At 41.2% G+C, this 26,652-nt stretch overlaps 3 protein-coding genes across 5 annotated transcripts; 2 read left to right on the top strand and 1 right to left on the bottom strand.

Moving 5' to 3' along the window:
- Positions 1-920: 920 nt before the first annotated feature.
- Positions 921-3,667, bottom strand: ly97.3 (lymphocyte antigen 97, tandem duplicate 3). 3 transcript variants are annotated; one of them, XM_086205047.1, is made up of 5 exons: positions 3,329-3,667; positions 3,105-3,156; positions 2,926-3,017; positions 2,499-2,621; positions 921-2,352 (listed from the first exon to the last, which is right to left on the bottom strand). In XM_086205047.1, the coding sequence occupies exons 3-5, from the start codon at positions 2,996-2,998 to the stop codon at positions 2,243-2,245; spliced, it is 306 nt and encodes a 101-aa protein (XP_086061173.1). In that variant the 5' UTR covers positions 2,999-3,017; positions 3,105-3,156; positions 3,329-3,667; the 3' UTR covers positions 921-2,242. The 3 variants fall into 3 exon arrangements, with proteins under 3 accessions (XP_086061173.1, XP_086061174.1, XP_086061175.1); XM_086205048.1 differs by having other exon boundaries at positions 2,926-2,978; positions 3,329-3,664; XM_086205049.1 differs by lacking the exon at positions 3,105-3,156 and having other exon boundaries at positions 2,926-2,978; positions 3,329-3,665.
- A 938-nt stretch (positions 3,668-4,605) lies between these two features.
- LOC147261942 (gamma-crystallin N-A-like) lies at positions 4,606-8,137 on the top strand. The gene is made up of 4 exons (XM_086205046.1): positions 4,606-4,651; positions 4,814-5,062; positions 6,838-6,983; positions 7,923-8,137. The coding sequence occupies exons 1-4, from the start codon at positions 4,631-4,633 to the stop codon at positions 8,056-8,058; spliced, it is 552 nt and encodes a 183-aa protein (XP_086061172.1). The 5' UTR covers positions 4,606-4,630; the 3' UTR covers positions 8,059-8,137.
- A 3,143-nt stretch (positions 8,138-11,280) lies between these two features.
- Positions 11,281-26,268, top strand: LOC147261941 (activin receptor type-2B-like). The gene is made up of 11 exons (XM_086204255.1): positions 11,281-11,769; positions 13,796-14,003; positions 17,577-17,692; positions 18,261-18,412; positions 18,497-18,640; positions 18,726-18,869; positions 20,673-20,821; positions 21,476-21,590; positions 22,042-22,180; positions 22,433-22,563; positions 22,975-26,268. Exons 1-11 carry the CDS (start codon positions 11,718-11,720, stop codon positions 23,167-23,169), a joined length of 1,545 nt encoding a protein of 514 aa, XP_086060381.1. The 5' UTR covers positions 11,281-11,717; the 3' UTR covers positions 23,170-26,268.
- Positions 26,269-26,652: the final 384 nt, after the last annotated feature.

The following is a 26,652-nucleotide window of genomic DNA, read 5'->3' as shown; positions in this document are numbered from 1 at the left end:
TAACTAATAGGTTGTTTTTTTTTCTATTATTTTAGTTCAAATCAAAGTGTTTGTGGGTTACTGAGCATAGGGCTGGATTATGCCGACTTGCATTAAACTGGACGATGCAGCCAGGAGTTTCCAAACAGACATTTTGGGGCAGTTTTTTTTTTTTTTTTTTTTGTAGCCGTTGTTAGCCGTCAGTTGCTGTTAGCTTCAAACTGAGTATACGTGGTTTTCTGCACATCTCAAGTCATAAAGTGGTACAGGAGGGATAAACTCTCGCCCGAGGCAGCTATTTGTGGGTGTTTGACAGGTACAATACTTTCTGAGATTGTCGTTTCCTTCGTGACCACATCTTGCCTCTTACAACATAAAATTCCTACAGTTTACAGGTTGACGGGACACTGACTTTAACATAAGAACAAGCAGATTCTCTTTTTTTTAATCCAAGGTGTTGCACATGTGGGTGTGACAACAGCTTGCATGAATTCTGGAGCTGACGTTGTAAAGCCGACAGGATGTCGGGGACAAGCATTTCTGGAATTGGTCATCGAATAGAAGAATAAAAAGACAGGTTTCATTCATGAAAAACCTCTAATTAACCTTATTACTATTTCAGAAGCATCATTGTCAGTGTATTGCGTCATAATCACCTGATTCACGGACAGACAAACTTCAATCCACTGTGTCTTTTATTACAACAAATCTTATTTTCACACATAGCGTTGTAGAGAAAGTAGAATGAGAAACTCCCTTGGTACTGCGAGCAGCTTGTGAGCACCACAGAAGTCCCTTTCTGGGGGGACACGTCTCCACGCTGTACCTACAGGTCGCTCCAGGCGTTATGGGGACACAGTGATGGCGGGTCAAAGCTTCACCTGAGAATAGAACGAAACATTTTCACTCTTAATTTATACGACCTAAATGTACACGATTAAGTTCTGTGAGTGTCGACATACAAGGTGCAGTTTGTACGGAATCACATACTGTGTTTTGACCTTGAAAGTTATTACTTTCTTCATTACAATCTGAAAAGAAAAATTGCCTTGGAGTCCTGACAGGTCTACAGAGATTATCTTTCAAAAGGCGAAAGGCAGAAGTCGCATTTATTTAATGGAGAGTCAGTGACAGACTCACCAGCTGTAAACAGCAGGGCGACGGTTAAAACCAAGACCAGCAACTTCATTGCTCTGTTCAACACAGCAGCATTGGAGAGATAAAGCACACAACTGATAAAATAATGCGTCCACAATCACAACTCAAGAGTTTGTGGTTTGTCTTTCGCTGAGTTTCTTACGGCGAGACGTAACTCTGTGAAATGGCGTCGATGATCATGAGCCTATCATGATTTAAAGGAATTTACAAACTTGATAATGTGCAACAGGATACATGCACAGTGACATTTTACATACAAATACAATATTATTGTGACGCTTGCTGTTGGATAAAACACAACTCAGAATATAAGAATGAAATAACCCAAGTAAAAGATTATTGGTTATTGTTGTTGTTGTTGTTGTTGTTGTTGTTTTTTAAAAACCAAACAGGTAACTTTGACATACCTTGCTGGGGTCCCTGCTCATCACGGCCATCTCCCTCTTGTTACAGTTGCCTCATGTCTACGCTGCGTTATGCAAGATGTGTCTACCTTACTGTATGTCAACTGTACTTTGGCACAAAGCTATGCTGCCTTTTCAGGATTTACTTGAAATGAGACACCAGTAGGAGGCGCCATCTGTCCCAGAAAGTTGAAGAGGTATTTTTCTCTTAAAAAAAAATAAAATCGATGAGTTTTGTGGGGAAGCAGACCTTTGGAAACCAGTGGATAAACCTTCAATCTGTTGTGTCACTTCCAGTTTTCTGTCTCTATCCCTTCCCTTCACTACCTCTCCAACACCCACGAAGCAGAAAGTAGGAGCCAGCCACGTCTTTTTAGCTTGACGCCAATGACGATTGACGGCCATCGATAGCAGAACTGCCCAAAAACTTCACTCTACAAGTCTACAAGCTGTCAAGTGCACCGTCTGCTGTAGTCCATGTCTGCTCCATCCAGCCGAACACTCGGTCACCACGGCAGCTTTGATTTGATCTTAAACTACAACAGCTCAAGTTCAGCACTCGTTCACAGGAGCGGCGAGTGCGATAGAGTGAAATCATTGTGTGTATGTGGCACAACATAAACCCTGCGATTCCTGCGATTTCTGAAGATGTCGGGAGCAGACTGGACGTAAGAATAGACGGACGCGCTTTTCCTCTTTTTTTATTCAAAGGTGTTGCACAAGTCAGTATCACAGCACTGCATATCAATGTAAGCGTTCATCTTCAGCATCTCGCAGGATGACAAAGCCATGCATTTCTGGTACTGGCCAACTAAGAGAGGAAACAAGACAAGTTCTTCAGTATGGAGCTTTCACTACCTGAGAAGCACCAAACATTGGACAAACTTAACTCCGTTATGATTAGGATCATTAAAGAAGATGCTACTTTTTCACGTTGTGTTATGGTGAGAAACTCACATGGTTCTCTGAGGAACTTGGCAGCAGCGCAGCCGTCCTTGCCTGGTTTACAAGTCTCCTCTGTGAGCACACAGTTTTCTCCGGCCTTTTTGGGGACGCACAGATGGCAGGTCAGAGCATCACCTGAGAACAGAAAGAACCACTTTCGCTCTTGCCTTTTATTCATATGGCCTAAATGTATATAATTAAGTTCTGTGTGTCTACTTGGGAGTTAAAAGTATCGTCTGTTTGAAGCTACATACCCTGTTCTGACCTTCAAAAGTTATTACTTCCATTACAAACTGAAACAAATTGCCTCTGAGTTTCTGACAGGTCCCCTGAGATTATGTTCCTTTGTCCAGTAAAGGCAAACGTGTGAAAGTGGAGCTCACGGTTGCAAAGCAGCAGAAATGGTGTTTATTTAGTGGAGAATCAGTGACAGACTCACCAGCTGTAAACAGCAGGGCGACGGTTAAAACCAAGACCAGCAACTTCATTGTTCTGTTCAACACAGCGGCCATCGAGAGATAAAGCACACAACTGATAAAATAATGCGTCCGGTATCAGCACTCAATGGAAAACTGGTCTTCTATTGACTTTTTTGTGTGTGTGTGTGTGAGACTCAACTGTTACATTGGAGTAAGGATTATCAGCCTTCCACGGTTTTAGTTTTTAGGAACTAGATATTGATACATAAATGAGCAGCGGGATACATGCAAAGGTACATTTGACATACAAATACAATATAATCGAATTAAAGCATGGATTATTTCTACAATATGGTATAGAAGAAGTAAGAATAACCAAAATAAAAGAATGTATTTATGAAAAAGGGAAACACTTTTACATACCTTGCTGATCTGTATCGGCGATTGTCTGATATGAAGTCATTGTCTCTCCCTCTTTTTATAGCTGCTCATACTTTGTCCGGTCATGGCAACATCCCTCCAAGAGGTGTATCTCAGCTGAGTACATTATGTTCAGGTTTCACAGTTGCCCAATGCTGAAATCCTGTATTATACAAGAGGACCCTACCCTTTGTCCACTACTGTATCTCTATTATCAGCAAATATAAATATGTGCATTAACTCTAACCGGGATTAGTGACCGAAGAGGACAATTCATCATTGTGTTTGTTTTTAGGTGTGCTATGTATGGCCCCGTTGGTTCTATAGCATCTGCTCCAATACACTGCTAAAGTCCGAACTCGCTGTTAATATTAAACCCAAGGATGAGGCTGAACGCTGCTGCACTCAACAGCACTCCAAGCCGCCTTTACCACCTACTGCCACGCGCCAGACTTGTTTATTGTTTAAATCACAAGTCCATTTCTGCATTGTTGCATTATCAAAATCTTTTAATGTTTTTAAGCTTGACTTGCACCCAGGAGTAGCACCAGTAATTCACAAAAGCTTACCGTGACATTAAGGGCACAACTAATGCAGCTGCTCATGTTTTACAATTAAAAAAAAAAAAAAAGGTTTATCTGTCGACACCAGCATCTCCTACCACACGCAGAGATTACTTTTGGTGCTGCAAATTCTTTGGATGGAAAAGAAGCAAAAATGAAATTTGTCTATTGCCCAGGTTTGTTGTATTCACTAACATTTAGAATCTCACTGAAGTGCAACGAAACGTGATGAAGCTTGTGTTTTATTTTCATGGACAGGGCCACAAACCACTTTTACTTGTTGTTGTTGGTTTTTTTAGACTGCTTTACCTGTTTAACTTCACAGCTGCTGATCTGTCACACACATTTTCATGGCTCCTCTTGGTGACAGCATGAAAACAGAAGCACACACCATAATTTCTATATTTCATGTCCTTTCACCTCTGCTCTAACGGTTTGTTTTGCTCCTCACCTGGATATTCAACACGACTCTGCAACCTTGACTGGACGCAACATCACCCTCAAATCCCATCAAAGCAAAAATCTCTCTCACTCTATTGTTCCACCCTCCCGAGCCAAACTCCAATATCAGCACTGGCACATGTAAGAAAAAGTGTCCATGAGGCAAAACGTCTAAACCCCCCTTTGTTGTGCTTTTGTTGCCTCTGCCTCGCGATACCAGCACACTCTCTGTTGACCATATATATCTGGGTGTCCAAATTTTTCCACTCTTATAGAGTGTGACTAGTTTGGTACAGCTAAAATGTCTCAGTACTCAGGAAAGGTGAGTAACCCCCCTCTTCCATGAAAGAAAAAAAAAAAGGTGTTTCACCAACAAAAAGTAAATGAAACACATCAGCAAAGCATAAATGTAGCTGGCCCAACCCCCACCCCTGTATCTGTATCTGTTAAAATACTACAATCTTCACTGTTTTGGTTGAAACAGATTGTGCTCTATGAGGGGAAATGTTTCACTGGGAGACAGCTGGAGATCTGCGGCAACTGTGACAACCTCCAGGACCGTGGCTTCATGAACAGGGTCAACTCTGTGCGCGTGGAGAGCGGGGCCTTCGTCTGCTTCGACCACCCAGACTTCAAGGGCCAACAGTACATTCTGGAGCATGGAGAGTACCCGGAATTCCAGCGCTGGAATGCACATAATGATCACATGGGCTCCTGCAAACCAATCAAAATGGTAAGTGTGTCTGTGTCTGTGTGCAAGAGAGTGAAGGACCACATGCACAGACAAATATTTGATTGGTAGCCCTGCGTATTGGCTTATGTGTGACCTCCAGTGGTGGAAAGTAATTAAGTACATTTTCTCAGGTCCTGTACTTATGTATGAGTGTTTCTAATTTATTCAGCTTCAAACTCCTACTTTGCAGGGAAGCTATATTTATATGCCACCAAAAGTATGGGAAAGCTTTAGTCACTTTTAATGAGAGGTTTTTACAAAATAGAAAATTTTGTTAAACTACAACTCTTTGTTACAGTTTAAATTACTGTGTTTTAACATCTTACAAAAAGCAGCGTGTGGTCAGTCCCATTCCTGGTGTCTAAAAGTTACTCAAAGTAGGAATACAGGATTTTTAGGGCTAATGCAGATAACAGTATTTGGAAGTAAGTAACTTCTAATGTCGCGGGGCAGCGTGGCTCGGAGGTAGGATGGCCGTCTAGCAACCAAAGTGATGCTGGTTCGATCCTCACTTCCCCGGTGACCATGTCCTTGAGCAAGATACTGAACCCCTTATTGCTCCTGATGGCCCTGTGATGGATGGCGACCTGTCCACGGTGAACCCCGCCTCTCACCCAATGTCAGCTGGGATAGGCTCCAGCCACCACGACCCCCCCCCCACCCCCACCCCACAACCTTAAACAGATAAGCAGTATGATGCATGGATAAATTCTAATGTTAATCTATATCAGCCAATATATACACTATAGGCCTACTTTTGTGTTTTTTTTTTTTACCATGATCCCTCAATTGTGTCTTTCAAAAAAGGCTAATTTACAGTTTCATGAATACATTTTTTCATAGTAAATGAAGGACATCAGTGACAGCAACATCACCTGACAGAGCTCCACCGCTACTGGACCGATGCTGATGCTTTACTTATTTTCTGAACCATGTCCTGTAAACAAAACTGGTGCATATCAGACCGCATATGCAGTATAAACATTAAGATGATGTACTTATATCTGTGATAGGCCAATATGGCCAATATTAGTTTCCACACTGATATGGGTGGCGCTTAAGTGGTCCACCAAATCGTGATTTCTCCCGGTAAACAACTCGAATGGTTCAATTTCTTGAAAATGACCCTCGATCTCACCAATAATCACAATTATAAGCCGTTTCTCTCATCTTTCATTAATCATTAGCAAAACTTCAGATTTTTGTCTTTGAAAAAAGAAATTGCACATAAAATATTTCAAACTAGTTCCAGCAGCTATGAAGTAAGATCCTAATGATGTGATACGCAGTAATTTATCAAAGAAACTGAAGCAGTACTTCAAAATGTTTTATTGCCTCAGTACTTTCACTCAAATTAGACGGGACTTTTTCTATCCAGTGACTTATTTTTCTACATTGTTGTATTGCCATAGGGCCTGATTGACTTCAGCCACTTGTGGAAAGTCATTTGTGCACATCTGTTCTTCAGCGAACTCAAAGTCTGAATAATTCTAAGGCTGATCGTGAAATCGCATAGTGGCACAGAAGCGTCGTCGCAACTCGCAGGCTTTCACATCATTGACCCTGACAGCTCAAAGAAAACCACAGATTTACTGCTCTTCAGACATAGACTGTGGGCTCCATATCGTCCAGCATATGTACATTGAATCTTGATGATTCAATAGGGGCAAGTGTTTTGTGTCCCTGTCACATAAAGGCCTCGGTTGTTTGCAGAGAAGTGAGGGAGGATATTGTCGCTATGACTCAGTCAGCGCTCGTGTCATTATCCTCCCCAGCATGGCGAACACTACAGGATGGAGCTGTTCGAGGGAGACAACTTCAGCGGCCAGTGTGTGGAGCTGAGTGATGACTGTCCATTCCTGCAGGCGAGAGGCCTGACCAAGAACTGTGTCAAGTCCATCAAGGTTTATGGAGACGGAGCGTACGTAAAGCATCTCTGCAGCAACAGATACTTAGTGTGTGATTTGACCCTTGTGGGGAGGATTTATCATAAAACACCTTGTTTAATTTACTGTGACTATGGACAACACTTGTGTGTATTCAGTTGAGTGACCCTAGCTGAATAATTAACGGACTGGACCAATATGAAATGAGTTTTCCTCTTGTAGTATTTAATCATCCAGATAAGGTTTTTATTATCTGACATATGTATCTGCAACGTTTTGGCTAAACAAGCTAGTATGATGGAGATTAATACTTTGTGTTTGTGAGGCAGTATTTAAAACCGTCATCAAAATTGCCACTTTGTGGTGGGAGAGTAGTGGGCAGACAGGAAGTGAAGCGAGATGGGCAGTGAAATGCAAAATCGGTCCCTAGCTGGTCCTGAACTGGGACATGACAGTTTCAGGGAATGAGCCATAGACTCCACCACTGAAGAATGACATTAAATTAAACTCTTTTCCTAGAAAACTCATGGACAACACAGTTTTACACCATAGTTTTTATTCTGACTCTATAAAATCAGCAGTAAAGAAACATTTAAGAAATACTATATACTGTACTTGTATTCATAATATTGAATATTTAGCATGTTTTATTTTATTACGACTGAGCTTTACTACACTGTCAGTCATCATCCTCCATTTGCAGGCGCGCACAGGAGTCAAAAAGCATGAAATACCTTATTATCTACGTACCAAGTACCAAGGGCGAGTGATTTTTAAAAGCTATCATTACATTTTGGAGGCGCTGGCACCTTCTAACACCCGACACATTTTTTTTTTTTTAAGATCAGAAGGATTGTTTGAAATCTCTCATAATTCTCTACACCTTCTATTTCCTGCCTTACAGGAAGAAATGCAAAGTGAAATTATTGATTTTTGGGGGTTTTTATTTATCATTCTTTCTTTTAAATACACAGCTGGGTGTTGTATGAGGAGCCTAACTACCGCGGCCGCATGTACATCGTGGAGAGAGGAAACTTCTGCACCCACACAGAGTGGCAGGCGGAGAACCCCAACATACAATCTGTCCGCAGGGTGTCAAATTACTTCTGAATTGTGTTTGAAGGAAGGAAGAACACACTGCCAATCTGTCAAGTAATCTCATTCTGATTCCGTAATAATAAAAGCTGAAGAAAATGTTTGGTGTTGCTTGTTGTTTTATTTTTGTACTGATTTATTTCAATCCTGAAATAAAGTAGTGATCTTACACTTTCTCCAACAAGTTTTTTTTTTCCCCTCTTTTGATGCTTACACTGAGTAAAACACATCACATTCCTGTGTAGAAATGCCTCCAGGCTATGATTCAGGTAACTGCTTCTATTTTACACCACACAGATTCAAAACCTCAGAGTATCATGTTTTTTTGTCCCCCCCCCCCTTACCGTGGGGTCAATTACCAAGTTGCATGAGATATTCTGTACGCCAGTAGAGAAAGATTAATAGATATACATATTTTTTTTTAAATATACTGTCATGATTATCTAGCTGACGAAATACGCTAATTAAAACGAACAAAGACGCAACAAAGCGGTCACACACTTCACCTCTTTGAAGTGATTATGAAGCAGTCAGCAGCGAACAACAGAACCAGTGTGTCCTCCCTATATATACAGTGTATAAATCAAGAGTGGAGAAGAGATATTGCTCAGGTAAAAGCAGCGTCTGCACCTGCCCCAGGGAGCTCTGCTACCACCTAGTGTCATTTATCTATTTTACTGTGAAGTCACGGTGCTCACCGCAAGGTTTCGGATTGATTAAAATAGGGACTTTCTACAGCAGTGACTCGGAACACACACACATAAAAATAGATTGCGGATGTTATCACGTGTGCGTAAAATTAAAACAGACCATGGCATCCTTTAATTGTAATCCTCAACATGCAGTATTGATCCATCTAGATAATATTTGTCAAACAAGCTTCTTCTCCAATTTTTTCACATTCGCGCTCGTGTTAAGTGGTCCGATCCTTTCACAAATACACCATTAGCTCATACTTGCATGTTTTATGTAACACTGCATCACCCCCCCCCCCCCCACCACCGCCACCCAAACCCTCCCACCCCTCTTGCTCTAATTTCTCCAGGAATGTCAGCTCATGGTTGTGGCTAGTGAACCTTTAATGAGCACTCATGTGCTTTCTCTTCCAACTGTCATGACAACAGGACATCTGTCTTTACAAGGTTTCGCCCGTAGCCTCTATTGAGTTACAGGGTCAATATAAGATAGCTTAATGAGGAAATGCTTTGTCTCCAGTTGCACTCAACGGCACTAGTTTAAGGCCGATTACCTACAGCTAACCTTATTCCTGAGCCATTTGCTGAATGCATCAGCTCAGTGTCACTAACATGCCATTAGTCCGGATGTCAGGGATGACAAAGAGACTGGCGTAATGGCAGTTTAGAAATGACTGAGGTTGTGCTTTTGAGACGATGGAATTGATTGTCTCACACAAAGAACGTCCCTTTGAAAGAATGTCTTGAATGCTATCGAAAGAGACTACAGTATGTGCAATGGTTTACTTATTCATTTGGTACTAGGATGTGCTGCTATAATACTCAGCATCAGTCCAACCCCGACCAAAATCCCTGGATCAGATTCTAAAGGGCTAAACCTAATTAAATGTACTCGTTGCTCTGCACGGGTTAGTGTGTGAATGTGAGAGTGCAGGGTTGTTGTTTTGCTGCTTATTTAGTTCTTGATTTCTTTTCTCTTATCTATGTGCTTTAATTTGCCTCTAAACCTAAAATAATGACATATTAGTTTGACACATGCTTCACCGGGCATTGAGTTATAGCCTTATTTTACACTGGAATTATTAAACAAAAGTTACATTTAAACTTTTGCATTAAGTTGCACTTGAAATTTCATTTTGAACGTAGCGGGCCAATCACGAATGCTGCTTTAAGTTCTTCTGCGTGAAAAAGCTTAAAAGAAGCGGAGCACCGCCAAAGCATTCCGATTCATGTTGTGGGTGACATGTATTGCTTCCTTTAAGGGAGTTGAATATTTGTTTGACTGCTTGAGAATGATGTTCAAGCCATATAAATGTATCATGAAGATAGAGAAATGCCATTTATCTATTGGCTGATAATCAGGGTTGTGCTGCAAACACAAAAGAGTGGTATCAAGCAATTGAAATTATTACACTTCTAAAGTCCTATATTGTAGCTTAATTGAAGGTTAATATATTCTCAGTTGGAGATTTAACAAAAGGAAATCCTAGACTAATAAATGGGGGGGGGGGGGGACTTTAACATTAAATACTTTCAGAGTCTGTCGCCTTGGAGACGACAGGTGAGCATCAACCACTGCGTTCTTGACACAAAGCACACAGATTATCAACCAAACTACTTCACTAACTCAAAGTTAGGAAAAAATGTGGAGGGAATACCATCACACGTTTGCTGTTTCTTCTATATTTTACAATCTTTTTATTTTAAAAAAAAAGGCTCAACGTTGCTTTATGTTTGAGCTGGGTTTGGGTTTTTGCTGTATTTAATGTAATTTACAGCCAATTTACCACGTGTTAAATTTTAAATAGCATTTATTGTATCGTGTTACTTCAAAATAGGGCAGCTATTTTTAGCACCGCCACTAATGCATAAAAGATCATTCCGATAGGGAGAAAAAAAACCCTCAGACACGTACTAGTTTGGGGTCTATCAGGGATATGAACCACAGATGTGCTGCATACCGGTGTAGATTACACAGCGGAAGATTAAATGTTGATTAAATAGAACGCAAATAAAGCCGGACTGACTTTGTGAGAGTGTTCTTTAGCTGTGGAATAGACGGTTTAAAAAAAAAGACACACATATGCTACACACACACACACACACACACACACACACACACACACACACACGCTGTGTCTTGTCCACAACTATTTAAAGCTAAAAGAAATTTAACACAGTAATAATTGATAGGAACCGACATCCGACGAAAATACCAACTGAAAGTGCAAGTGTTGCATGTATCAACCGCAGCGGAATAATTCTCAACCTGGAAAACACACACACACACGCACACACACACACACACACACTCACGTTAAACCAACAACACAAGCGTCGCCTGTCTTATATCATTTACATGAAAAAATAACATTCATAATAATAAAGAAATGACGAGGTGTTTGTCCAAAACGGTAAAAAATAAAAGCGGTTGAAGGCATGAATCTTCGGAGTCGTGTTAAGGTCACTCGCTGGCTGCCTGAATTCCCCTCTTTGTGTTTACACATCCGGGTTTCCCTGTTTGCAGCCCATTCCCCCATTTAGAAGCCATTTTGGACACAGATCAGTAACATGCATGTAAACCCCGACCGACCTCCCCGACGCAGCGGTGCTACTATTCAAGTGAATAACCTCAAAAAAGAGCGCTCGGTTCTCCCCTCGGATGCGTTAACGACTTCTCGTTCGGTTTCTGGATCCACTTCCGACGCGAAATGCTGCACCTTTGAGCGGACCAACAAACCTGGCAGTCAATTAATCGCTCCTATCTTTTTCCTTCTTGCAACATTGTTGCAGCGTCGCGGCTATTGACACGCGTTGTGGTGGTTGGTGGTTGGTGGTGGTGGTGGTGGTGGTTAGGCTGCTGGAGGGACGGGAGGCCTGTGGTCGTTTTGATCCTGGACTGATGTTTTGGACAACCTGAGTTTTAATGTTCGCGACGGAAAGCCGGGGGAAAGCTCTGTCCTGTATTTACAACGGAACATGTCTTTTTCATGGCTGACTTGTTCACTTCTTCTGGGAACTTTATGCGCAGGTAAAGGCTGTTTTATTTTTTCTTTCTTTAAGGCTTCGAATTTCTTTCCTTCTTTTTTTCTTCCTGTCTTTCTTTTTTTTTTTTTTTTGCAACACTTATTTCACACCAAGCGAAGAGAAAGCGAGGCTACATTTTGTATGTGTGTGTGTGCAAGTGTGTGCTTTTGAAATTTCTCCCCGCCAAACCAGTCCACGTTTTGTTAGTAGTTTGAACTTTTTTGTTGTGTGTGTATATGTGTGTGTGTGTGTGTGTGTTTTTGTATTTGGTGAACGCTGCGGTTCAAATATATGGATTTCATTCGCTTTTCACCTTTTCTTTGACAGGTTCTCCTAACGACAATGAGCCTTTTTTATTTATTTATTTATTTATTTAAAAGCTTAAAGCATCTTAAATATGTACGAGGGATTAATATCCCAATTTAAAACTGTTGCGGCCCCCCCCCTCCCACCACCCCAATCGCCTTTCTTAACAGAGGCAGGAATAGAAGGCAGCAGCTGCATCAACATCCTGAAACCTTATAGGCTACATCTCCAGCCTGGACTCTTGTTTTGTGGTTACAGTCTGTATAAGAGCCCTTTTGAAAGCAACAGGAAATAATGATGAAAAAGTGCAAGGATTTTAAATCGATAGTGGTTTTATTTGAGGCTGCTCGTTACTGAAAGTCTGGTCTTAAGAGCCTGTATTGGGTTATAATGTTACACCCCTGCTCCAAAAAAAAAAAAAAAAGCGTGTGACTTCCCACCACGTGAAATTGAGCATGAGAGATATTTTTCTTTTGTTTGCTTTTCTTTTCTTCATTTTTGCATTGCATTGCATTGACATATCCAATCCCTGAACACCTGTGTTCTTGTCTATTCTACAAAGTTTAATACCAAAATAAAACGCCACTTCAACACCCATCATGAAATCCATGGTGGTGGTTGGGGTTTTTTTTGTGTGAGTGTGTCCTGTAACTACAATAAAATTTTCATTGGGGCACAGCTGTGTCTTGTGTGCCATATAGCACTAGGCTAATGCCTTTATGGTTTATAGATTAGAGCTCGGAGTGTATGGTAAGCTGCTTCTCCAGAATTCATGTTGTTGTGGTGGATAAGCCTCGGTAAGTGATAGAGGGCGGGGGGTTGGGCAATGATCTTGTAGTAAAAGTCCTCCCGGATCATGTGACCACAGATATCACAAATGCCATCTCGCCTCAATGGAGCATTGAACATCATTGCTATGTGTGTTTTTATTTTTTAAATTATTTTTTACATCACCCCTCTTTCTGTTTTCTTTTAATCACTGGTCACTGGATGTATCCCTGTACGCTATAATGACGTCCATTGTTTGCTGCTGCTGGACAACTAAATCTAAGTGCTTGTGTGTAATGTGGTGGTGGTGGGGGTAACGCTGGGGGATGGGCAGCCTCCTATAGGCAGGGATTTAAAGAGACAGGCACTATTTTTTCACTGAACAAAGATCAGGCATGAATGTCCAAGCTGCAATGCTAATGACGCGCACATACACTTCATTTTAAATCAAAATCATGCTTTATATTCCAACATTGAGATGAAATATAAGGAGACTGACAGCTATTGTTGAAACTCCGGCTCGGATAGAAAGACTGCTCCCCGCCAAAGGACAGCACAAGCCCATAAAGAAGAGGGTCTTATCTGTCTCTCCATGTGTCATACTCCAGGATCCAGGAGTCCTGATTTATAGACATGGTATCCTGGTGTATACAATAGACTGACATGTCATTGTTTCATTGCTAATTAAATTTTTCTTTATGGAAGACTGAAAAGATCTCTTAGTGAATGGGATTATGCTTAAATACTGTTCAGCAACAATTTCCTAGCCCAGAGGTACTCCCTTTTTACTACAGAGGGCTCCCAAACTTGGCTGTATGCCAAAGTGATGATAGAGGCTCCGCTCAGAGATGCTTCTGCGTGGCACTGAGCGGATCCTGCACCATATGTCTCCGCTTCCGCCTTTGAGCTTCAATTCATTACGATGTGAGCTGACTGAGGCCTTCTGTCCATCCCAGGGTACAGTCTGGGTGAAGCAGAAACCCGGGAGTGTGTGTACTACAATGATAACTGGCGTACGGAGAGGACCAACCAGAGCGGCTTTGAGCGCTGCGAGGACGAGAAGGACAAGCGACTGCACTGTTATGCCTCCTGGCTCAACTCCTCAGGGACCATCAAACTGGTGAAGAAAGGCTGCTGGCTGGATGACTTTAACTGCTATGACAGGTGAGGTCACCGAGTGAGGTCGCCCCGCTGCTACTACTACTACACTTTTAACATTTATAGTTTAGGTATTTGGCTTGTGCCCAAAGTGACTGGCACTGAGCACCAAAGAGAAAACAGCACCGCTGCCCACATGTAGCTCCATTTATATTTAGCTCTTTTACCTGGGGTGTAAACAGGAATGTTAAGCGAGGAAGCCCAGTGACTTGATACACACACACCCCCCCCCACCAAGCTCCACATTGACACACCAGGAAGCCAATCAGCTTTATAATAAATAAAGAATTCCCGGTTCATTATGGTAGGTATTTACAGCGTAAGAGAATTAGGAAGTTACATTTATGTTGCAGTTAACCGCTCTTTATCACGTGAATTGTGTTTCAGGGAAGTGTTGGGGCTCCTGAGTGAGCTCTTCTGTTCTAACCTGCATCAGTTCAGCCAATAATTTTTATGAAGTTAAATCAACATTGAAACAATGGTTGCAGCCCCAGCTAACAATCGCACACATACCAACCAAGAACTTAATAAAAAGGGAGGGGGAGGGTGTGCTATGTAACAGTCATACTGGTAAAAAGGTTCAAAGTCATCAGGAAATTGAACCAGTTTAAACCTGCAGGAACCATCTGTGTCTGTGTTTAATCTATTTATTCAGTAGCCGCAGCCTTCAGAAGGTTTGGACTCTACCAAGGTGTCATAGACTGAAGAGACTGAGAATGACTTGATTAACTGTGGCCTGTTTTAATCATTATTTATGGACCTTGGTTTACAAACAAAAGAAGTCTCTGACGTTAACATGACAATGTGATTCTGAAGTCAATTCATCTCGATACGTCACAATGTCTGGGGAGAACGGACAAAAATACTCGTGCGTACGTCATTAACTTGCACACGTTCTCAAAATGACACAGGCAGAAATCAGCTTAAACAGCTGCTGTAGTAAAGATGCTGATATTTGGTGTCAGTGTATCAAAGGTGTATGGTGAGAGGAGGAATCACAATATATTGCAGTATTAATGCTTAACCCCACCCCTACCTCTTTTTTTTTTTTTAAACAAACCTGAAAGTAAAGTACAAACACAGTACCATGTGAACACCGCAGCTGCAACTCAATTTTCCTGAGTTTTCTACCTACAGATGTGCCACTGCTCTAAGATTTTTCGCTATAATTCAGCAGCCCTACTTGAGGGTTTACCATATAGCTGACTGCAAGCATCTGGGCACATACAGAAAACACAGCAGTGAATTGAGTATAAATTATTCAGTGTTATATAACTGAAACAGTGCGGCCTGTTGAGCAAGTTGAGGTAGACTGAAGTAATATGAAAATTGGTTTCATAATCTTGTTTAGAAAATATTGGGAGCAATTTCTCTATTTAGACACGGGGCATTATTACAGATTTATGTTGGGCAAATGCAGTGCAACCTGCAGGTCTCCCATGTGGTAATAACCTGATAGCCTGCATTGACTCACAAGATGCAGCTGGGTGTCCACAGCCTGATGATGGCAGGGAGATAACGGTGCTCCGGGCCACTCGTGATTTTAAAAGTCTGGGAGAGTTTGAACTGGCCTGCATTGGGGGAGGGAGGAATACTGGTGTCAAATGAAGTAACTTTCCAGTTTTCTACTCCTTCCACCGAGAAGCTGGAGATCTGAGGAGTTTAGTTAGGGATTGGGTTTTTTGATTGTCCTATTCAGATGCTGATTAGTGATTTGGAGGCTTCAAACAAAGAAACTTTTTTCTCCACTGGCCCAGATACTACTACTACTACGACTACTACTACTACATAGCACTACTATATTGAGGCATGTTCGACGGCCAACATTTGCTGCTTTCTTCAAATAACTCGAGGCCTGTTTCAGTCTCAGTTTAGGGTCTTCAAACCTTTGTTCTTTATCTCAAATCCGCCCAGTTAACATGCCATGGTAGTAAAGATAGTAACTTGTCTCTGACGGTAACTTGACCTGCTACGTCATTTTGGCACCACTGCAGTGCGCCAAGGGTCCAGGGAGGTCACGGTGGACTAGTCTCATCCCGGTCATCATAAAGTTTCGCTAAATATAATTGCATCAGAGAGGCTTACATTTAGACGGGTAAATATTTATCCGTTGCATATAATCATTTGTTAATGACTCACTGTATAGTTTTAATTTTATCCATATGCTAGTTAAGGCTCCAGTATTGAGTGTACAATGCATGTACAGTATTCGACTAAGGAAAAAGTTATAGCTACAAAAAGAGCCTTGAATTGATGCAAGAGATAACTCATTTAAAGAAAACTTGAATGGCTTCGTTGTGGTCCTGGTTGTGAGGCATTCACAGGACTCTGTATGAGAAGAAAGGAAAAATGTTGCTACATTAAAAAAAAAAAAAAAATCCCCCCAACAAAACCAGCTGCTTGTGAATACCAGGGTTATCTGCTGAATGTAGAAGGTTCAACCTCACAGCATTATTCAGCCATCCCTTTCTCACTCACCAGTCGAACAATAAAACATCAACTCGCACGAAATCCACAGCAGCATGTAGGACAGATTTTGTGGAAAGTCTGACCAGGAAGTGATTGTTTTAGGTCGTACATTTCTTGACCGAAGCCCTCTAACTTGTTACACAACTGACTAAAATATGAAGAAATCTGTCCAGTCGTGTAAGAGATATTTAAAATTGTGTAAGAAGAAGAAAAAAAAAATCAATAATACAATGTGGCTGCCAGGTTCTTGAGTGGAAGTGCAGATTGGAGCGGGCTGCGGCAGCGGCTGCAGGGGCATAGTATCACACGTGGTATCTCCAAATGTGTCTCTGCAGATACACAATCATCACATGGTAACATGGAAGGTATTTGTGGATAGTTTTAATGTATATCAGGAACCCTTATGCATTTCTTGAACAGTAGTTCTTCAGCTGCTTTGAGTGACACATTGACATGCTGATGGTAAGTTACCAGTTAATGACTCCCTTCAGTCAAAAACAGGTTTTGCAGGAGCTACAGATTTGTTAAATTTTGAGGAAAATGGCTTCAAACTGAAGAGCTGCTGGCTGTAATTGTAGCTGCAGGCAGTCTAGTGGTACCTGTGGAAAATATCAGATCAGTTCACCTGAGTGACTCGCTGCATAATAGATTTGCAGGAATTAAAGTGCTATAAACAGGTAGGAAATGTTGGATGTGTTCAAAGGCAATGTCACAAAGATTAATCATACAATTTAAGCACACAGATGTGCAGTCCTGTGCATCAGAAAGCCTGTAATCCCCCCCTGGATTTGGAATATTTTCTGTCAGTGTCTGTAATATTAATAAATATTGAGGTTAATAAGACCGTTCTTTCTCAAGAAAAAGATTTGGCTCGCGCTAGTATACAATTGAATCTCTGTTGGCCTATACAGTGGTAGCCGATCTCGTGGAGCACATGGGTGAAAGGCAGAGTAGAGATGATAAACAGAACAAATATTGCTTTGTCTGTAGAGGGTTTATATTCAGTGGAAGTGTACAAAAAAGGTGTGATGTCAAAGCATGTTACAAAAACATGTTTCTGTTTTTTTGTTTACCTGAGCAGTAATATAGGTATGTCATTTATTGCTTTAGGCAAGAGTGTGTCTCCATGGAGGAAAACCCTCAGGTCTTCTTCTGCTGCTGCGAGGGCAACTACTGCAATGAGCGATTCACCCACCTTCCTGACATGATTGGCAGTGGCAACCGAGGTGAGTGGCAAATGCATCCTCCATACAGTCCAAGATAAAAATAGGCCTTTGCTTTTCCTCTTAAATTAATGGGAATGAAGGTTAGTTGTGCATTATGTTCACAACACTGGTACATTCTACTCTGGCTTTGTAGTTTTTCCATTATACTTTGCTAAATAATAAATAAACAAATAGTTTGAAATGGCAAAAATATACTTCTTGACTTGCAAGTACAGTTGATATGCCGAAGTGTTTGCTTCAACACACTCTCATATACTGTAACGGGAGAAAACATAGATGTTATTGAATGTAGCCGATTTTGCAATTCACTGTTTGCTGATTGTAAAGGAACATTGTGTTCATTTGCTTTTTGGAGTATATGGCATTGCAGAATTCACTATCTTTATTTGTGTAGTCCAGTTCTGTAACACGGCTAAGTATCAGCTGAGAGAAGCAAAGTGTAATTTCCTAATCTGTTGCAATCCATTAAATCTTTTAAAATTAGGTCTCACAATGTGTGAGGGATGCTGATATTAACCCACATGTCACAAAGCTGGCGTGCAATAACTATCCTGATCTTTCACGACAGTGAAAATCCGGCTTCCACCCAGAGTGCCGTCCCTGCTCAATGTGCTGGTGTACTCTCTGCTGCCTCTCTGTGTGCTGTCCCTGGCCCTCGTTCTGGCCTTGTGGATGTACCGTCACCGCAAACCTCCTTATGGCCATGTAGACCTGAGCGAGGTGAGGCAGGCTGTACCCAAATCACAGTCATTCTGTTAATGGCACAAGCATAGGTGTGACTAACATTAAATGTTTGTTTTTCAGGATCCAGGACCAGCTCCTCCATCACCCTTAGTGGGTCTCAAACCTCTGCAACTGCTGGAAATCAAAGCTAGGGGGCGCTTTGGTTGTGTTTGGAAAGCCCAGTTAATGAGTGAATATGTGGCTGTAAAGATCTTTCCTGTTCAGGTTGGTTCTTGACAGCACAATCCTGCCAAATGCTGCTTGAAATAAGTACTTGTATCACAATCCCTGTGTTTTTATGTACATACAGGATAAACAGTCCTGGCAAAATGAGCGGGACATATTCCTGACACCAGGGATGCGACATGAAAACATCCTGCGTTACATTGCTGCAGAGAAGCACGGAACCAACCTGGAGAGTGAGCTGTGGCTCATCACTGAGTTTCATGAGAGGGTGAGTGCATATCTCTCGAAATATGGAATTATGTGGTAAACAAAAAAGTGTGGAATAACTCAAAACATTTTATTTATATTTTAGATTCTTCAAAAACAGCCACCCTTTGCTTTGATTACTGCTTTGCTCACTCTTGGCGTTCTCTCGATGAGCTTCATGAGGTTGTCACCTGAAACGGTTCTCCCACAGTCTTGAAGGAGTTCCCAGAGATGCTGAGCACTCGTTGGCCCTTTTGCCTTCACTCTGTGGTTCTACTCATTCCTAACCATCTCCATTGGGTTTAGGTCAGGTGACTTTGGAGGCCAGGTCATTTGGCCAGCACTCCATCACTCTCCCTCTTGGTCAAACAGCCCTCACACAGCCTGGAGGTGTGTTTGAGGTCATTGTCCTGTTGTCCATCTCAAATTTGGACTCATGAGACCAAAGCCCACTGGTCTAACGTCCATTCCTTGTGTTTCTTGGCCCAGATAAATCTCTACTAAGCAGAAGAGGTTTCTTTGCAGCTTTTTGACCATCAAGGCCTGATTGGCGCCGTCTCCTCTGAACGGTTGATGTAGAGATGTGTCTGCTACTAGAACTCTGTGTAGCATTTATCTGGGCTCTAATCTTAGGTGCTGTTAACTTGTGATTTCTGAGGCTGGTGACTGGGATGAACTCGTCCTCAGCAGCTGAGGAGACTCTTAGTCTTCCTTTCCTGGGGCGGTCCTCGTGAGCCGGTTTCATCATAGCGCTTGGTGTTTTTTTCGACTGCGTTTGGGGCCACATTCGAAGTTTTTGTAATTTTCTGGACTGACTGACCTTCAGTTCTTCAAGTAATGATGGGCTATCTGATTGGTTCTTGCAATATAATGAATTCTAGCAGTTGTCAGATCGGGCTGTCACCTGTGCAGCAACCTGACTCCTGCACAACACAACTGATGCTCCCAACCCCATTAAGAAGGCAAGAAATTCCACAAATGAACCCTGAAAAGGCGAACCTGAGAAGTGAAACCGTTTCAGGTGCTGACATCATGAAGCTCATTGAGTGAAGGCCAAGGGTTTGCAGCACTGTCAACAAAGCAAAGGGTGGCTACTTTGAGGACTCTAAAGTATAAAAAGACAATGACAGTTATTTAAAAAAAATCTTTGCTACATAATTCCATATATCTTGCTTGATATATGTTATGTCTTCAGTATGTATCTACAATGTAGACAGTAGTTAAAAATTATGTGTTCATAATGTGTGTGTGTGTGTGTGGTATGTATATGTATGTGTGTGTGTATGTATATATATATATATATATATATATATATATATATATATATATATAAAAATCTCACTCTGAAATATGAACAAATTAATGTTGGATGTAGGGCTTGGATCTTGACCAGAATTGCTGTACATTTTCTGATATTGGCAGGGGCTCTTATTTACCTCAACAAAAGGGCAGCACAGCTTTTATTAAAGACTTGGTTTTATTAGTCATTGCTGAACTGAAGGACCAGTGTATTTATAACAGAATTTTTCTGCTTAGATTTACAGCTTGTTTTTTATGCCTGTTGTCAAAAACATTAGCGGTAATTTCTGTGTACCTGTGATAATAATAATAACACCCCACCTAATTATTCTTAAATGTGTCTAAAAAGGATTAAATGCTAATTGTTTCAATTGTAATTTTTCAATACTGCATTTGTCAGCCGGTTGAAATAAAAGACAGGAACCAAAATGGTCTTCTTATGAGCCATATGGCATAATTCATGATAAAAACCTACATAAATGTTTTCACTGCGTCTGTAACCATTCTTCCTGACTCTGTTGTGCAGGGATCATTGACAGATCACCTGAAGGGTAACACTGTGACCTGGGGTGAGCTATGCCTCATAGCAGAGACGATGTCCCGCGGCTTGGCCTACCTCCATGAGGACATTCCAAGCTACAAGGGAGAAGGGCCCAAACCCACCATAGCGCACAGGTAGAACCGCTACAAATGACCTCTGGCCTTCCTGAAAACACATCTCTAACACTCTTAACACCACACTCGCACTGAAAGATCCAGAGAGCGCAGAAAGCCGCCAGCAGTCATTCATTTTCATTTATAGCTGGCAATGTAGGACTTCAGACTTGGCAGCAGTAAGCAGTGCAGTGCCAGGGCCAAGAGTTGCAAGTTGAAGTTGAGTTTAACTTTATATATTTAGAGGCAGCATGCAAAAATCTGTTGCTTTCAAATTGGCAATGGAAGGGAAACTCAATATATAGAATAGAATCTTCTGTTTCCTGGAACTGTGGAAGAAAGTGAATATGTCTCACACGTGAAAGGAGTTTATGCATCATCACTCATGTCAGATTCACCACAGTCCTCCTGAATAGCTCTTCCACAAACTAAATATTAATGTGATGTCAGTAGCTCTGTTTGACTGAGCCACCCTTTACCAGCAACACCCGCTGCTGCTTATGAGGCTTCTGTGTGAACCCACAGTTGAACATGAGATTGTTGCTCAAGCCTTTGATTAGTTCTGGTTGTGCTCTGTTAAATTTTGACCTTCAAGCCCACAGACTTTATAAGTGTGGCTAAGCATATAAGCTAATTAAAGTGTTGTAATCATTTTTCCTAAAACCAAATTCCCAGGGATTTCAAGAGTAAGAATGTGATGCTACGAGATGACCTGACTGCAGTCATTGGAGACTTCGGGCTCGCCGTACGATTTGAACCAGGAAAACCTCCAGGAGATACTCATGGACAGGTAAATTCACGCTGGAGTTCAGTTTCAACATCGGCTAATTAGTTTCTTAATGCTGAAGGTGTGTTACCTGGAAGGAGTTGATGGAAAGAAATTGACCCAGCAATCAAGAACTCAAGTGTTTATTCAGGCAGCAGAATAACTCAGAAAGGTTTGAACATTGCTGTGTAAGTGCAGTATGTTTAACAGGCAGTCAGTTAGGATCCTGGTAAATAGGAAGTCATTGTTTGGCTTTGCATTAACCGGCTTTGGCTGGATATGCATGTCCTGTCACCAGCTGGTAGCATGTTGCCAAATTAGCAAAAATAACAGACAATACCTTGGTCCAAGATTAAGAATGATGCCAACATGTTTGATACTGTTGTGAAACCTTGAGATTTTAGCCAGGATTTGATAGCACCTCAGTTACACTCTGGCATGCATCAATAAAGATTAGTTTCTCCTGTCCTGCCAGGTGGGTACGAGGCGTTACATGGCCCCAGAGGTGCTGGAGGGAGCCATCAACTTCCAGCGAGACTCCTTCCTGAGAATAGACATGTACGCCATGGGCTTGGTGCTGTGGGAGCTGGTGTCCCGCTGCTCAGAGAGTGACGGTGAGTTAAACAGTGCAGGAGTTCCACCTCACCCAGAGGTTAAAGGTCACTGTCCTTCAGGCTGAGCCAATAAACAAAGGATTAGTTTTCATTTTGTCTGGGAAAACCATCCGATCAAGGTGAAAGGTACAACATCGTTGAAGTTCCTCTTAAAATATAGAAATGGCTCTATTTTTTCCCCCCTGATTTAAATGCTCCAGTAATTACTTTGTATATGTGTGTAACGGTGTGGCTTTACTGCCTACTCCTCAGGTATAGTTGGCGAGTATATGCTGCCGTTTGAGGATGAAATAGGCCAGCATCCATCCCTGGAGGACCTGCAGGATGTGGTCGTGCACAAGAAAATGCGTCCAGTCATCAAGGACTGCTGGCTCAAGCATCCTGTGAGTAACGGTTGAAGAATGGCTCTTGCGTTTTCAGCAGCTATACCAGGACGTAATGCATCCTTTTTTCCAGTCAATACAGCTCGCACATTGAGGTCATGGTCCTTTTGAATCAGTTCTTTTTTTCTGAAACATCATTTGAGTCACAAATTAAATGACACAGGGGAGATATCTGCCCTGTGAGTTGTGAGGGGTAGTTATACAACATCCTTGAATGCCATCCTTCTTACGTCAAGCCGCATGATAGTTTGACCTTCTTTACAGACCCAAGAGGGATCAAAACTTTCCGTAAATATTTGTGGCTTGTAGTTGGTGTGCATCTTCGTTATGAATACCTGAACCTTCAGAAGTGGATCAGGTTCAGTATATGGTTCTATGTAAATCCTCTAAAGTCCTGGTTTTTGTCCGCAGGGGTTGAGCCAGATGTGCGAGACCATCGAGGAATGCTGGGACCACGACGCAGAAGCACGCCTTTCTGCTGGCTGCGTTGAGGAGCGCATCGGCCAGATAGCCAGGACGATCAGCAGCACTACCTCAGACAGCCCCGTCTCCATTGTGACGTCTCTCACCAACGAGGACCTACCTCCCAAAGAGTCCAGTACCTGAACGGGTGACAACATCCTTCACCCCAGCTCCTGACTTTTTAATTTTCAAATCCAAACTCAGCGGATCTCCGTGAATATTTAAACAAACAAACAACTAGCAATTTGAATGCAGCTGCTATTTTATCCCAATACTGGTATATTTTCCGTTTTTTTTTTTTTTTTTTTTTTTTTTTAATGTTTCTTCGGTGTTCAGTCAGATCTTACTAACACATCCATCTGCTGTAGTTTTGAAGTAGTATAAGCTATGCGATGGGCACATCTGATTACACCTATGTGTCAAATCTTAAATGTCGTCATTACCTCATGTATTTCTTTTTGTGTTAGTCTATTTTTTATTACCTCATGAATTGTTTTTTGTTTTTGTTTTTCCCCCCGTCTGGTCATGATCGTCTGCGGCCAAATCAAATGAACCTTTGCTCCAAACCTTGGACAATGTGCTGCACACCTTTGGAGGAACCGTTTTGAGACTGTTAGACAAAATATATTCATCTTCCTCAGGGGTCGAAGCTTCTCGATTTTTAAACTCGAGCGTGCTCCCTTATTTGAAACCTGTGAATGCCTCCGACTCGGAAAGATCAAACAAGTTTGGAGCACAGCTGTTTCATTGTAAGGGAGGGAGCTAAATGGGTGCTGAGCAGTCGTATTACACATTTGGACTTCTTGAAGATTCGGGACACGGGCCTTGTCCCTGGGGAACTACCTCTCAGGTATCCAGTAGGCTTCTTCTGAACATTTTCTCCAAGTTGAGAGCCAAGCTATCCAGCTAGCTATCATGGACATATTCCTGGATTCTTTTTTTAATTGTAGAATTTCAGAGTTACTCCTTTTGCCAGTGCCAGGGGCATTGACAAATGCTGTCTGGAGTTGCAATGTTACACATTCTTGATTTTTAACTGTGTGTGTGTGTGTGTGTGTGTGTGTGTGTGCGTGTGTGTGTATTTTAAATGAGATGGATAAGAGAGCATGTGAAAAAGCAAGAACCATGGACAGGTAGTTGCGGTTTATCCTGGCAAGCACCATACTTGAGTAAGCAACATGTCTGTTTTCTTTTTCTTTCTTTCTTTTTAATTTTCATGGTGTGTGTTGAATAGACCCAGTCGTACACCAATTCCCAGATACCTCAGTCTCTGTATGTCATGCAAGGAGAGCTCAAATGGTTGCCTTTGTCTCAAATGCAATGCCATAGTGTATCATAACATGAATACCATACATTGAATGTCCGTTATGCTGCTGTGACTATTCCAGGATACTCAAGGATTTGTAGATGTACATGTATTCTTTGTTAATATACGCTAACATGTTGTAACTATCCATGATATTTGTGAGGCTAATATTCTGTTTTTGTGGGTTTTTTTTTTTTTTTTTTTTTTTTGTTTTGTTTTGTTTTGTTTTTTGACTGGGTGAGCCCTCAGCTGCTTACTCAAGACTGACCTCAGATATTCTGAAAAGTACCTCAGGCTTTTTTCTACATGTATATCAAGTTGTGTTATGTATTTTATTGTGGTTTAGTAGTTGAGATATTTTATTGTCAGTTGGGCCTCTTTGTCTGTGGAGATCTTTTTTTTTTTTTTTTTTTTGGTTGTTGAATAGAGCCTGACCAGGTGTCACAGTGTTAATGCTGTACAAATCTAAAAGAAGAGAGGAAGATTCTTGTAAATAGACCTGTACACACAAAGTTGCCGAACACTGATCTGCTTTTAAAAAAAGAAAAAAAAATAGGCAGGGCATGACTGTTCTCATTTCACGGAAACAGAAAGGGATTTCCAATTCCACCTCTACTTATTTAAGTCATTTTGGCAACTAGACCTATGATTATATTATATATATACATATATATATATATATATATATATACATATATATTTTCAACAATGGAAGTTGTGTTACTGATTTCTACTAATAATGGTATCAGTTCTCTGGATCAGAAGTTGTGTAGGTAGCACTTGCATTAATAATAAGCTCTGTGTGTATATCATAATCAAAAGGAAAAAAAAACGACGACAAAGAAAATCCCTAATGCTTTCTGGTGGGTGGCATCTGTGACTGGCCGCTGGCTCACAATGTAAGTTGGAACAGTATTACCTCAATATTAACCCGCTGATGTGATGTTCAGACCTGTTCAGTGATAGTTTAGCCACGTTAGACCACACACAGGCTCATCTGTTGTGCTTTGATTAGTGCTGTGGAAAGATGGTGATTTTTTAACAGTGGTCTGTAACGTTTGCTCCAGTGCAGTTTTTGGTAAGGGACGTATACATAAGAAAAAAAAAATAATCGGTCAGTCCAGATCAATGTTTTTAGTGTTGAGAATGGAATCATTGTCTATAATTACATGATTGATTGATAATGCAGCCCCATTAGGAGTTACGTAAACAGTGGCGTGTGTGATCCAAGGGTCCAGCAATATTTATTATACAGCAATAGTCATTTGAACGTCATAGTTCACGTCATTAAACTCTGCTGTGACTTAGCAGTTTTTCCTCTGTGGATCAATAAAGTGCATCTCATTACGCCTGGATCATGTTGTAATGAGGGTTCATGTCATAGCCTCCTGATAGTAAAATGCTATTGTGTGCGTGAGCGTGAGCTGAACGTGACCCAGGTGCTTTCACATATTGTGCCAGAAAACATCGATCACATTGGGAGAATTAGCCGTGATTGCTTGTTACCTCCAAAATGCTGTCTTACACACCCAGCTCTTCTGAACAGAAACTACAGTTACCTCACGCAGTACCTCGTTAGTAACACTAACATGGAGTCAGTCCCATCTTCAAAAAAAAGAAAAGAAAACATTTTTATTGATTATTGTGTCTATATTTACCTGACAAATGTAAAGGGTTTCTTCCTTTTTCATGTGTGAATCCTGTGAAAGCAAAATCCTTTTGATTTACAGTCAACATATTCATTTCTCATTGTATGAATGGGCGCTTGACTGAATTGTACGACCTTCCCTGTTTATGTGAACTGTGTGTGTGTGCTTGCGTGTGTGGTGTGTGTTGAATGGTTTCACTAAAGCAGGATGAATGGAAACTATCTGTGAGTTGAAATGCTTAGAAATATAAACTAGATGAGAATACATCCATCTTTTTGTATATGAAAATAAATACAAACACTGATTAACCATGTACGTCGACTAGTTTGTTTTTCTGTTTGCATATTTATGCCATCTTCAAAAGAAAAATCCCAAATGACTGGAAGGCATGAAACAAACATCTTTGTAGGAAACTACATGAGTAAAGGACAAACAGTAAGAGTGTTGTCTTTGTTATGTGACCATGCGGGAAAGAAGCACTTGGTTTGTTTTGTTATTGTGCTGTATAATTCATACAAATTCCACAAGTTTAAAATAACAAATCATCTAATTTTTATTTCACTACAATTCAAAGGCAGACACATTTGGCCCGACATTCATACTCACAAACAGCTTTGTAGATTCTGATTTTACTACTAAATATCCAGATGTGCAACACCATTAATCTAGTAC

This window comes from Aulostomus chinensis, chromosome 5 (genome assembly GCF_037954235.1).
Source record: "Aulostomus chinensis isolate RoL2024-O1b breed Wild chromosome 5, RoL_Achi_v1.0, whole genome shotgun sequence".
NCBI classification, from domain to species: domain Eukaryota; kingdom Metazoa; phylum Chordata; class Actinopteri; order Syngnathiformes; family Aulostomidae; genus Aulostomus; species Aulostomus chinensis.
This window is presented reverse-complemented; position numbering and strand designations above follow the sequence as displayed.